The sequence below is a fragment of the Arvicanthis niloticus genome, chromosome 18 (assembly GCF_011762505.2).
Source record: "Arvicanthis niloticus isolate mArvNil1 chromosome 18, mArvNil1.pat.X, whole genome shotgun sequence".
NCBI lineage: Eukaryota > Metazoa > Chordata > Mammalia > Rodentia > Muridae > Arvicanthis > Arvicanthis niloticus.
Genome location: NC_047675.1, coordinates 32,595,327 through 32,609,523, shown reverse-complemented (window position 1 = coordinate 32,609,523; position 14,197 = coordinate 32,595,327). Strand labels below are relative to the sequence as shown.

At 47.3% G+C, this 14,197-nt stretch overlaps 1 protein-coding gene across 2 annotated transcripts in view; it reads right to left on the bottom strand.

Moving 5' to 3' along the window:
• Positions 1–12,545, bottom strand: part of Cdh3 (cadherin 3) — a 48,679-nt gene extending 36,134 nt beyond the window's left edge. Inside the window, exons 1-2 of one of the 2 annotated variants that reach the window (XM_034522914.2) lie at positions 12,101–12,545; positions 11,769–11,886 (exon numbers count right to left, since the gene is read on the bottom strand). In XM_034522914.2, the coding sequence (XP_034378805.1) occupies positions 11,769–11,886; positions 12,101–12,148 (166 nt within the window). In that variant the 5' untranslated portion in view covers positions 12,149–12,545. The remainder of the gene's footprint in view (positions 1–11,768; positions 11,887–12,100) is intronic. The other variant, XM_034522913.2, reaches the window with a different exon arrangement.
• Between the last annotated feature and the right edge of the window lie 1,652 nt (positions 12,546–14,197).

Here is a 14,197-nt window from a genome sequence, read left to right as displayed (position 1 = left end):
TGCCCTCTTCTGATATGTCTGAAGACAACTACAGTGTACTCACATACATAAAATAAATAGATCTTTAAAAAAAAAAAAAAAAAAGTAGAAAGTCATGCTGGGCGATGGTGGTGCACGCCTTTAGTCCCAGCACTTGGGAGGCAGAGGCAGGCGGATTTCTGAGTTCGAGGCCAGCCTGGTCTACAGAGTGAGTTCCAGGACAGCCAGGGCTACACAGAGAAACCCAGTCTCGGAAAAACAACAACAACAAAAAAGTAGAAAGTCACATAGTTGCCAAGCTGCAGAGACTGTGGGACTGTAAAGCCCCAGCTGCCCTGAGCCATATACACAGTTCACGACGGAAACACACTTCAAATCCTGGGCGTTATGAATTATCTGAGGCTTTCTGGAATGCACTCTTTACATCAGTGAGACTGTGCCCTGCGCAGGACTGTCTACCACAGCACTATCTCGGATTAGGAAAGAATTTATAAATCTCTTTCAAGAGAAAATAAGATCAGAAGTGAATGTCTGCTTTAAAATTGGAAACCAACGTTTACTGGGCAAATGTAAGGGGGGGGGGGGGAATATGTTTTCTTTCTTGTTCTGTTAGAACCACACTTTCGAGCCCTGAGCAGTCTCGGGAAATAACGCCGGCATGGATACATCTGGCTCTTTACTTCTCTGTTATACAGCTTTATACTGTCTTGATTTTTGGTGATTTTGAATGCTTATGAAACACTCATTGAGCCATAAGAAAAAAAAATGTTACTGCGAGAACTAATGATTTTTAAATAGTGCAGACGCCTTATCTTGGGCTTGCAGCAGAGTCTGGCCATAAAAAGCTCAGTCTGCCTGGACGGGGAAGACGCACAGTGCACTTCGTCATCTGTGGTCGGCCGGGTGTCTTTCCTAATAAGGCGACTCCTGATAGATTTCTAAAAATCCAAACACTTCACAATTTTGGTGCTAACTCCTTCCTACCACCACATCTGTAAAAGATAAAAACAGAGAGCTAGCTCAAATAAATCATGTCCTGTCCACCACTGGAAGACTTCAGAGTGGTTAAAATCATGATAGATGTGCATTTCACAATCTGGAAAGTCGCCCTGCTTCTCTAAGCTAACAAAGCAAGCTGTACAGTAACATGTATGTGTGACACAGTCCAGTTGTTTAAAATTCCTGTATGTGTGCTCATGTCTTTGTACGGAAAAAGATCTATAATGGGGCCATCGAGATGGCTTAGCCGGCAAATGAGCTTGCTGCCAAGACTGAGGACCCAAGTTCAATCCCTGGTGCCCACACTGCAGAAAGATTTCAAAACCCCGACTCTACCAAGTAACACACACACACACACACACACACACACACACACACACACACAAATAAAGTGTTTTGTTAAAAAATTAAAAAGGTCTACAAAATAGGAATATATTAAGCCACTAACTAGGTTTGCCCATATCAAGTAGTATCCCGGGAAGAAAACTATCCTGTATTTATTTATGATGTCCTGCTACTGACAGAGAGTCAGGTTGTTAAGTCTAAACTCTGTCTGCTCAGATCAGTGTGGCCTGGGAAGTGGGGAGTTACTTAACTGATTTTAGTTCCCTCGACTGTAACACAGGGTGATGGTACCTCCCTCAAACACGGAGAGTTTAATGAGCTAGTGGTACATATCAAGTGCTTAGAGCCATCTCTGTCCATAAAGAAAGTGCCACATATTTTACTGTAAAAATGTTTGTATCTATGGGGAGCATATATACATGGTTTAATTAAAAACCTCAGGGGTTGGGAAGATGATGGCAGTTATAAGCATACACTGCTTTACAAAAGATCCGAGTTTGGTTTCCAGCACTCACACCAGGTGGCTTCCAACTGCCCCTAAATCCAGCTCTATAAGGATCCACAGAATCTAAAGGCTCTGGCCTTTGTGGGCGCCTACACTTTCACGCATGCACAAATACATACTTAATTATAAATAAAATAAATCTTAAAACAACCACTCAGCCCCATATCAACAATATAAAATAACATATATGGGGGCAGGGTACTTAAAAGATAAAAGACTCCCCAGTGAATTTTGATTATCAGACAAACTTGTGAATTACTAGCTCAGAGGCAGAAGGCAGGGATGGAACAGTGGGTGTGGGGCTAAGTCCAAGCTGGGGAAAATGTAAGAAAATTCTGGAATAGGATAAAGACCATTAAAAAAAAAAAAAAAAAAGGATTTGGGAGTTAGCTGGGAAACTGGGCTGAGGGACTCCACAGGGAGAAGGCAGGGTGTGGGCCGGGTGTCCTGTTCTGGCTTGTATGTAGGAATCCCACAAGCAGTCATTTACCTCACGCCTGAAGGAACAAGATAGGGCCTGTCTCGTGAAGGTAGCTCAGCCAGCAGCCAGACTGAAGCAGGATACCCAGGAAGTGCCAAGGGGCAGGGTCCCTTTAGCAGACCCTCCAACTGTCTAATTGTCTAAGCAGAGTGTTATCTCCTCAGAATCCTAGGGCATGGGGGCCTTCTGAGCCTCCAGGTCTGGAGCAGGGACTTAGAGGAACTTTCCCAGGTCACACAGTTTGGGGTGAGCATCAAGACAGAAAGTTCCCTTCCTTTAAGTGCTCAGGTGTACAGTATGTCTATTCCTTCCGACCTGTTTAACAAGAGTCTAAAGGAATTTGGGGGTGGGGCACATGATCTTGCTATACAGACCAGGTTGGTGTTAACGCATGGTCCTCACCTCAGTTTTTATGCACTGGGATTAGACCCATGCTACATATTCAGTTTAGATGGGAGGTCTTATTTCTCTATAAAATGACCAAGGTCAGTGGGTCAGTGGGTAAAGGTGCCTGCCTCTAAGCTGTCATGCCCAGGACCCATGGGGTGGAAAGAGAGAACCAACTTCTACAAGCTGTCTTCTGATCTCCAAGTGCCTGGTGTGACACACATGCATGCATATACAACAACAGAAGACAGACCAGGAAAAGGGCTATGGTCCTCAAATCTGAGAAAGGAAGCCAGGCTTGGTAGAATTTGCATGTAATTCTACCACCCAGGAGGTGGAGGCAGGAAGGTCTCCAGTTCCAGGCTAGCCTGGGTTACATAGCAGTACTCTGTCTCAAGCGGTAAAAGAATCTTTTTAGAAATATGTACCCCTATAAACATAATTCTAGGGAATTAAAGACTTGCTAATCATGTCTTCTACCACTGATCTAGCTGTATGTCCAGTTCTCTCAGGCAGTCTCTTTATGTATTTATTGAAACAAAGTCTTGCTATGTAGAGCAGGCTGCCTCGCCCCACAGTCTTCCTGCCTCAGACTCTTGAGTTCTAAATTACAGGCATGCAGCATCGAGCCCAGCTTTCAGCCTCCCAATAGTCTTCTGTCTCCACCTTCCAAGCACTAGGATCCCTGGCATGCCTGGCCTTTAAGCACTCTCAGATGGGCAAAGATGGGATCCTTTGGTTAAGGGGGGGAAAGGAAGGCCTGGGGTTACATCTCCTCACCCTAGAGTTTTCCATTCAAGTCCTGAGGGGAAGCAGCCCACCACATCTCCTCATTGAGAGAGGTTGCCCCACCAACTGGCTGTGTGGCTCCCAGCCTTCTCCTCTGTGGCTAGTCAGTGATGAAGTCAGAGAGAAAGGAAGTTGTTCACCGGGCTTGCTTTCCTAGGATGGGGTATTTCTGAGCAGCTCAGCAGGACCAGGATAGCTGCAGCCTGGGTAGCTATGGTAGTTTCTAGACCACTGGTGTTGATGCTTCTGGTTTGGAATTTGGTGGTGGAGGAGACAAGAGAGGGGGGGGGTCTTTCAAGCTCCACTATCCAGGGCCAGTGGTGGGAGGTGAGGGTTGAGGAGAGGCAGAAGATAAACAGCCAGTGGCAGTGTCTGCTAAGAATGTCAGTCTGAGCCGAGTCAGGCCTGGTATCTGAACTCCACCCCCCAATCCTAAGGAGAAGCCAGAGTTGTTGGATACAAGTGTTCGCCCCCACCACTCCATTTCCCAGTGATTAACAGAAGCCAGGGGAGGGAACAGGAATTCAAGGCTCTTGAGTCAGAAGTTAACCATTTCCAATCTTCCCCTAGCTTGTCTGGGGCCAGAGGACTTTGCAATTGCTTTCCCTCTACCACTTGGATCTCCACATGGTTAGTACTGTATACTTAGGGAGGTTCAAAGCTGGATTCCACAACTTTCTAGTAGATGACACAGGGCAAGTTACAAAATTACTAATGTAGGTTTTCCAGCTAAATGGGGCCGATTCCACCCACCCATGGGGCTTTTGGAGGATTAAAGGAGCTTTATTACATCAAGTAAGAAGTGAGGCTTTGGAATGCAGTAAGCTCTCAAGAAGTGGGCCCAGGGGCTGGATAAAGGCGCCTGCCACCAAGCCTGACAAACCAAATTTGATCCCTGGATCCCACGTGGGTGGAAGGAGAGAACTCTTACAAGTTCCCCTCTGACTGCTATTTGGGCAGGCACGCGCACATGCGCGCGCGCGCACACACACACACACACACAAACACACAAACACACACACACACACGAATACAAAACAAATATATACTCTAATAAAAACAAAAGATGTCATTTTGTCTGGTAGCTTTTGAACCTTTTCTTGCCAGTTCCTCTGCCCCAATCAATGAAGTGAGGAGTAAGGCTCAATGCAAGACATGCCTTCTGGTCTGAGGAAAGCCAGGGAGGAGGGGGTGGGAACATGGGGGAGGTCGGCATCTTGGCTCAGAGGAGGACTTCCGAGGCTATGATCCTGCCCAAGCATCTGGCCTGCCTTTCCCTAACATCACTTTGCTATCTTCGCTCGGGCTCAGACAGTTCTAAACAGCTCTTGATCGCTCTCCTGCCTTACATTCCATGGCTCAGACATATGGAAAGTATTTAAAACCACAGAACCCACGCTGGTCACCTGCAGAAACATCCCCTGCCATCTCTCATGTCCAGCACTCTAGCTGGTCCTCAGCCTCTCGCTTAGAAGGGTTTCCCTCAATTCCTACTCTACCTCAATACTCACTCTGCCTGCCTCTCCACTTTTCAAAGTGACCTATGAAGCTCCGGGCTCTCGCACATCCACAGGTATCCCCATCACCTAGAATGGTACCTGGCACATACCTGTAATCACAGCACTAAAGAGGCTAAGGAAAGAGAATCATGACTCTAAGGCTAGCCTCGGCTACATAGTGAGAGCCTGCCTAAAGTGGGGTAGGGCATGGGGGTGGGTGTTGAATTGAGGATTAGTAATTCTACTTGCCCTGTGATTGACCTGTGTGCTTTTCTAACTCTGGGAACTCACAGGAAGCCATGAATCTTGCTTACCTCTGGATACCTCACACCAAGTACATGCCCGGGCATTTGTGAGCTGAATGACCATTTCAACTTGGCTTTAGATCTCAGACACTTATCTGCTTCTGCAGTGAGGGGGGAAATCAGTTTGACCATGAGGCAAAAGGAGAAAGCTGCTGCTCTCTTACCATGGTCAGGATAAAAAATCTCTGCCTAGAAAGCCACAGTCCCTGTCACACTTTGTGGTGGTTTGGATGAGAATGGCTCCTATAGGTTCATATCTGAATGTCTGGTCTATCCTTTTTTTCTTTAACACAAGGTTTCACTGTGTAGCTCATGCTGGCCTTGAACTCAAGATCCTCTGTGCTGGAATGACAGCCCATGCATCACCGTTCCCAGTTTATATGAATATCCCTGTTTGTTTCTTATTACATTTTTATTTATCTAGTTTATGTGTGTGTGAGCATTGCAGCATATGCCCATGTAGTCAGGAGGTCAGACAACAGCTTAACAGAAGTCAGTCCTCGCTTTCTACTGTGTGGGTTCCAGGGACTGAACTCAGGTTTGGCAGGAAGTGTCTTTATCTGCTGAGTCCATTCGTCTTTTGAGACAAGGTCTTTTAGATCCATTAGTTCTCAACTACTGGGGTTTCAGGAAGAGTAACGCACACCTCATTATGATTCATATATAAAATTCTAATGTAGGTAAATTAGTCTACAGTATCCAAAGCCAGAAGGGTAGTTATCTTGAGAGAAGGGTTCTGGGAGGCAAGGGGCATCTAAGACACTGATGGTGCCAATGGTCTGTGTGCTGGTACCCAGGCATCTTAAGCTGGCGATGTGTCAGTAAGCTAGTTACTTTGGTACTTATCCCAACACAGTTAATTCTTGAAATTACATTTAGTTAGTTAGTTATGGTGGGGGAGGAGGGAAAGGCACATGACCTGGTGTGCGTGTGGAGGTCAGAGGACAACCTGCAGCCGTGGTTATCTTCTTCCACCATGTGGGTCCCAGGGTCAAATTCAGGTCACTGGGCTTGGTGACAAGGGCCTTAATGTGCTGCCATCTTGCCAGCCCTCGTTATTCTTCAGCATCAAGTCTCTGGATAGATGTCTCACTGATCTTGGCAAGGGAGGTCCTCTCCCCCGCTATCCCACCATCCTCCAACTGTTCTAAAAAACACCTTTAGCTTCTGGTCCTAGTTATTCACTGTCCACCCTAAGGCGCCTCCCTGATACAGCAGTAAGAACACCCATTCTGGGTAACCTAGGAACAGAGCGTTATGAGAGGAGGTGACGAGAGGTTTGAGACCGTCTCCCCAGACACAATGGATGGTGATATAGAGCAGAGTCTTCAGCAACCAGCCCTCCCCTCTGCTGGGAGAAGGCAGCTGGCTTGTCTCCAAACCCCAGTTCACTACCATTCATTCCTCAGAGGCAGATTTATGGGGCACTATAGAACCAATTCCCTTGGGCTATGGAGGCAGCCAACCAGGTTCTACATCCTGGACTTCTGCTGACTGCCTCAGTGACTCCATTTTACATAGAAGAGGAAGATACTAGCACCTGTTTTGCAAAGGATTAAAATATAGTTCACACCAGACTGTAAGCGGGGACTTTGTTTAGTTCACTGCTCTAGATGCCCCTGAATCATGCAGATATCAATTATCCATTTACTGAAAGAAAGAAACAGCTCCAAACTAAGGATGGTTTTAATACCAAAAGCTGAGCTAAACACAACCATCTTGAAACTAAGGCAGACTCAGCCAAGTTCACTAGTGAACTCAGAGCTGCCATTAGCTTTCAAACTTACTACCCAAAGGCTTCCTAAGAGCTGACTGATAGACTGAAGGAGTCCACTGCCCTGAGTGTCTTTGACCAATGTCTTAAAGCTGCTTCTCTCAGTTGCTCCGACATCAAGGATGGGTAAGTGTAGGGATAACCTTTTTTGCACACCAGGTAAAAATTGTCTTTTGTTTTATTCAAATGCTGATTTCTGAACCCACAGAAGGCTGGGATCTGACTACAATAAGATGGATTTATGTATTGTTAAGCTTCTCCTGCCTCATTGTTTTGTAAACATCTTCTCCACCACCTTCTGACTGGTCAATTAAAGAGCTGAATGGCCAATAGCTGGGCTGGAGAGTTAAGGTGGGACTTCTGGGCTGAAAGAGAGGGTCTCAGATGGGAAGGGGAGGCAAAGTCCAGCCCAACATGAGGAAGAAGCAGATGCTGGGATGACACTAAAATGGACAGGTGATTGGTGAGACATAGACCAGGCCAACATTGTCAGGTTAGAATAGCTGGGACTGCCCAGCTATAGTGCACAAAGCTTTTAATAAAGATACTGAGTCTCCGTGTCCTTATTTGGGAGCTGGGTGAGGCATAAAAGGCCCAGGGTTATAGGTAAGGTGGCTTTGGTCCATCACTCCCAATAACTCTACTCATACCTCACAAGTTTCCACAGGTCACTTCTCTGTTTATGCTCTCAGATCACACTTGAAGGGCCAGGAGTCCCCCATGGGAGGGGCCAGAATAGAGGAACAGTTCTGTTCTTTAGTAAAACCCCTAATATCAGGACCCTTAGAGACATTGTGTCCCCCGTGGAGAAATGTTTTCGAAAAATGCTACAATGAAAACACCTGGGGGCTCAGTGGTTAAGAGCATCGACTGTTCTTCCAGAGATCCTGAGTTCAATTCCCAGCAATCACGTGGTGGCTCACAACCATCTGTATTGGGATGTGATGCCCTCTTCTGGTGTGTCTGAAGAGGGCAATGGTGTACTCACATACATTAAATAAACAAATAAATCTTAAAAAAAAAATATCTGACTATATGGGCATGGTGGTGCTTGCCTTTATCCACAGCACTTAGGAGGCAGAGGCAGGCAGATTTCTGTGAGTTCAAGGCCAGCCTGGTCTAAATAGTGAATTCTAGGCCAGGCAGGGTTACACAGCAAGACCTGTCTCAAACAAACAAACAAACAACTAAGTGCTCACAGGAATATGGATTGTGACTGGTGGCTGTGAGACTCAAGACCCAGCATTCCAATTCTTCCTTCTACACAACATGGGAGTCAAAGATTATATTCAAATCCTAGCTGGGCACTTCACACTGACTGTGGTAAAATCACAGCCACTGGAGTTTCTTTTGTAAAATGGGTTGCCGAGCTGGGTATGGGAGGTAGAAGCAGGCAGATCTCTTGTGAGTTCAAGGCCAGCCTGATCTACGTAGTTCCAGGCTAGCCAGGGCGACATAATGAGACCCTATCGTTATAAAAGGGGTTGGGGGTAAGAGTAGAAAAATGGGCTGACTTCACAAGAAAGTCTTGATTTCTTCCAATGGACTTATTGGGCCTTGGGCAAGCACCAGGAAGTAAAGGTTCTATCTGGGAGCCTCAAAGATGTTTATGAACTGTTGAACAAACTAAAACCAGGAAGCTGAGCCTTTGTTTCCCCATCTTTGAAACTTCTGGCAGGGTTTGGCTATGGAGTTTCTCAAGTTCCACCTCTAAGATTAAGACCTCAAAGCATTTAATATTCACCTTACCTGCTTCAAGGGAATGTTAAGAGGGCAGAGCAAGCTCAGAGCTGTAGAAAGGCTTTGAAGAGAAAAGCACACACACAAGGCCTTAATTATACCAGATCATTTCTTTGAGCTCAACTTCATAGCCGCTTGTAATATTCATAACTCAGGGGCAAGGAGGGAGGGTTGTAATATGGAAAGTGCTGTTTGCTTGGCCAAACTTGGGGGTTTGTATGTACCTGCAGGATAAGCCTTTCAACCCTGTCAGATCCAGAGACACTGATGTTTCAAGAACGGAGAGTTTGGGTGGAAACAGCAACACAGAAATGTAGCAGCAGCTGAAGACCATGAGGAAAAACACTGGGGAATGAGTATTCCTGCATATTTTTGTTGTTGTTGGGGAAGTTTCATTTATTTAAATTTTTTCAGTTTTACGGTGCTAAGTATCAAACCCATGGTCTTATTCTGCCACTGAGCTATATAGCCACAGGCGCATTTGTATATGTTTAAGAGACCGTCGCTTGGGCTGGGGAGATGGCTCAGTGGTTAAGAGCACTAGATGTTCTTGCAGAGGACCTGGGTTCAGTTCCCAGCACTTGTATCAGGAGGCTTACAGCCTCTATACCTTCGGTACCAGAGCCACATACGTGGGGCACATACATGCATGCAGGAACTCGCACACACACACACACACACACACACACACACACACACACACACTCATTCTCTCTCCCTCCCCCCACCCTACTTGGGCTAGTGAGCTGAGCAAGCCTGAAAACCTGAGTTCAATATCAGGAAACCACAGAGGGAAGAGAAAATAGACTTCTGAATGCACTCTGGCCACAAATAATAAATATTGTTGTTGGATGTTTTTTTGTTCCCTTTGTTTTTGATAAAGGGTCTCACTATGTTGCCCTGCCTGGCCTAGGAGGAGACCATCTGCCTGTACCTCCTGACGGGATTAAAGGCATGTATCACCACAGCAAACTAAGTAATTTAAAAAAAAAAAAAAAAAAAGAGCTAGGATTTTGCTATAGTCTGTATGTTGGATTGAATTCCTGGGGCCAAGAGATCCTGTCTCAGAAGCAGCTGGGACTATAAGCATTCCATCTAGCTTGGAAAGTCTCAACTTACTAGCACTAAGTGGGCCGGAAACTTGCTTTCACTTAAGACCAAAGTGACTTCCCATTTCCAGGGAATCCTGCCCTGGAACTACAGTCAGTAGTGTTTGTAGGGAAAAATCACGGTGTGCCAAACACATTAGTCTACTCTCTGTTTTATTAACCAGGTACATTCTTGGCACACGCCTACCATTTTCACAATCATAAACCTGACATTAGAGAAAGCAGAATTTCCTTAGGGGGAAAAAAAAAGTTTTAAAATTCGTGATATCACCAGGAAGCTCAGGCCAACTCAACCACGTAATCAAAAACCTGATCAGCAACCTCAAGCCAAGTGAAGTGACGGCTAATCTGATACTTTTTGCTTCAGTAAGGAAGATAAGACACTCAAACTCAAAGCCTACCTGCTCTCTGAATACAGTAGAGAATGTGGAGGTGGGGGCGGGGGCAGGGAGGTGGATTTGGCAGAGATCTGGTCAGCCATAGAGTTTCCTCAGGGAGCCAGAATTGGATTTGGGGCCCTGGCCAAGTTAACATTTTTACAGGTTGGCTCAGTTGCAGTTTGTTAGCCCGCCAGTAATAAAGCCATGTGCAAGAATTTAAAGTTTATGAGGCATGGCCTCTTAATGTCTGGGCTCCGGCTCCCTACAGCCAAGCCTTTAAGGAACCTAGCCTAGCTTGGGTGTTAATTGTTTTGTCAATCTGCAGAGTTATTTGAGAAAAGTTTTTCTTTAAATGCGTTCTACAGACACAAGGATCTCACTTTTCTTTTCGAGAAACAAAGGAGAGTCATTCTGCCTCTCAGCGTGGACACTCCCATATTCAAGCTGTGGACATGTGTACCTGGGGTGAGAAGCACTAGAAAATGCTAAGTGGCAAATGGTTTTTGGAAGTCAGCTGAAACTACGGATCCCCTCCCAAGTTCTCTGAAACTTTACTCAAGGATCCTGGTTTAACAACTTGGGTTTAATCTATACCTAGAAAACCCCACTATCCTTTCTAGCCAAGAGCCCGCCAACCAGATGATAGATGCCAGAGTCTCATGACACACTGGTTCTCAGCACCAAAATGACCCTCCACTTTCAAGTTTTTGAACTTGAGAGGAGAAAATCACAACAGAAAGATCAAAATGTGCTTTGATCGCTCACTCGCTCGCCTGCTTGGGGACACAGATTGCCCTCTCCCTTCCCCGCCGAGACTCAAGTGATCTAACATCCTAGTACCATGACGCTTCGAGTAAGGGACCTAGTGTCCCAAGTGTGTGATGCCCTCCGCCCAGGTGTGCCAGGCCATTCGCAGGCAGGCACCAGGGGCGCAGGCCTTCCGGGAATGGCAGGGTTAAGAGTGCATTCCAGCTACCCGGGGAAGAAGGGGGGCGGGGAGGGCAGCCCGGAGAAGAGAAACAGACCCGGTCTGTCTGTCGAAGACACAAAGCACGGTTCACAAAGGGGGCCAGAGAAGGGGCGAAGGGGGCTGCTCCGGGCACGGTTCATCTCCACACCTGCGCGGGGGTTGCGGGAAGAATGTGCACTGCGCATTCCTCCGCTGTGGCCGGGGCGGGAGAGTTTTCCACGTCGGGGCTGGGTGAGGGGCTCAGCCGCGAGCACTAAGAGGTCAAGACAAGCAACGGCAGCAGCAGCCAGGCACAGAGGAGCTGCACGTTAGTAGGCGCACCGTTGCTCAGCCCTCTCGTGCCCATCCCAGCCCGGGAGCCACTTTCTGCGTCTCCCTGATTGTGAGGTGGCTCCAGATGTCTCAGCTCTGGTCTAGACAACCCTCTGATGAGCCACAGTAAAACGAACCACGTGCGGTCTTCCGCACTGTGGTTCCATCGAGGCTGGCTACTGGAGGGGTCTTACCTTTTCCCAGCGCTTGGCTCAACTCCAGGTCAGTTCCTCTCACTTCCAAGGTCACTCCAGCATCCCCGATGAAGCCCTCCCGGAAGGGCTCGGAGACCACGCTGCATAGCCAGCAAACCTGATTGTGTGGGCAGAAGGGTTAAAGAGGAGGCTGAGTCACAGGCGTGCCTGGTTCTGTACACCCATCCTTGGGAGTCCTCGGTGGACCTCCGGGACAACCTTGGCCTCAAGGAGCACAGCCCTAAGATTCCCCCGACGCCCGCAGCATGAGAACCCCACCCGCCCTCCAGGGAGCAATCCGGGTTAGGACCATTGGTAAAGCACTGTGGTACCTGGAGCAGGAGGAGCAGGAAGACGAGAGGCCCACTAAGAAGCCCCATGACTGAAGGGAGGTGAGGAGGCTGCCGCGACAGTAGGAAAGCGCTCCGCTAAGCTCCGGGTGCAGCTTTGAGTAACCCGGCTCGCTCCAACCCGCGGGAGGAGGCCAGGTGCGCTCAGGTAGCTGTTGATTGGTCTAACGTCACAAGGTCCCGCCCCCTCGCAGGTGGGGTCGAGGCCAGCCTGCCGAAGGCACTCTCGAAGCCCCTACTGGTCCTACGTGGTGCCCTTCTCCGTCCTCCCTGCTCTTCTGGAACTACTTCTGAAAGGTACCCCGTGGCTCTCGCAGTTTCTGGCTTCGATGGAAAATAATCTAACAAAACAAAACTCCCAATCCACTCCACCTCACCCTCTGCAGCACGGGAAGACAAATATTCCATTGCTGGCAGCCACAACGGAAAAAAAGTGGAGACGCATCTGAAACCCGGGAAAAAAAAAAAAAACAGAGGCTCCCCATTCATGCTGCCGGAGGCGCTGTGTTCAAAGCTTTGATCGAGGCAGGGCGTGTCTTTACACCAGCTTCAGCTGGGTCTGCCCTCTGCCACTTTCTCCACCTCCCACACTAGCCAGGGAGCGGGGAGGGCCCACTGGGGTTTTAAAAGTGGCATCGAGGTCTCAGAGGACCGTGGTACACGATCTGATCTACGTTTGAGAGAATAGTTACTTCCGTTTGCAGCTGAACGAATGGAAGGAAGCTAGTACAGAAAGCCCCAGAGTTTGAAAGCCACAGAAACTTCAAAAGGCTTGAAGTAGGGTACAAGTTTTGTTATCAGCCTCATTATTTCCGGCATCCCCAATTTAAATATTTTCTTCCCCCCAAATATAAATGTTTCCTTAATTTTATATTAAATGTAAACAATGGGGATTTTTGCCTTATTTATCACTATTATATGTGTGAATGGCCCACTGCACACGTGTGGAGGTCAGAGGGCGACTTTGTGGAGTTGGTTCTCGGCTTCCACCTTTAAACGGTTCTGGGATTGAACTCAGGTCGTCAAAATGTGCTTTACCTGCTAAGCCATCTCCTTTGCCTGTTTGTTTGTTTGTGTTTTCTTTTGTTTTGAGGCAGACTGTCATGTAGTCTCAGGCTGGCCTTGAATTCATTACAAACCTTCCATCTTCGCCTCCTAACTGCTGTGATTAAAGACATGACCCACAATGACCAGCTTAATAATGATGATTTTTTAAAAAGTGTAATGTATCTCAGGCAGGCCTTAAACTCAATATGCATCTGGGAATAGCCTTGAATTTCCGATTCTCCTGTCACTGCCTTCCTAGTACTAAGATCTTGTACCTAGTACTAAGACTTGCTTCTCCGTGCCTGGTTCAGGTGGTTAACGGGAATTAAACCCTGGGCTTCATGCATGCTAGACAGTCTACCAACTGAACTACAACCACAGTCCCAATAATGGCAATTTTAAATGTAGCTTTTAATGCCCTGAAATACTGTCCATTATATAAAAACTAGCTGCTGTGTAGTCTTGCCCCTTGGAAGACAGCTCTGCTGTTGAGCTAGATCGTGTTCCTCTGTGTTGCTCTTTCTTTTTTCTTTTTCTTTCTTTCTTTCTTTCTTTCTTTTTTCTTGTTTTTTGTTTTTGTTTGTTTGTTTGTTTGTTTGTTTTGTTTTTTGAGACAGGGTTTCTCTGTGTAGCCCTGGCTGTCCTGGAACTCACTCTGTAGACCAAGCTGGCCTCAAACTCAGAAATCCACCTGCCTCTGCCTCCCAAGTGCTGGGATTAAAGGCGTGTGGCACCACTGCCTGGCCTGTGTTGCTCTTTCAACTATATTAGACAACAATGACTGTCTTCCTTGAGGTGCCACCGGTCCCTGGGCAGGCACAGGCTCCTACTGCCCCACTCCGCATGCCCTTATGCCCTTTCCCTGTAAAGGCTGCTCTCCCCCAGCCTTTGCCCCACCTCTGTGCTATGCTGGAGACTGAACACCAGGTCTTGCACTTGTCAGGCAAGTGTCCTACTGCTGAGCGCAGCCTCAGGCCTGGATGAGCTGAGCTCTCTGAACCAATGTATCTTCCCCCTTATTCTCCAAGTGCT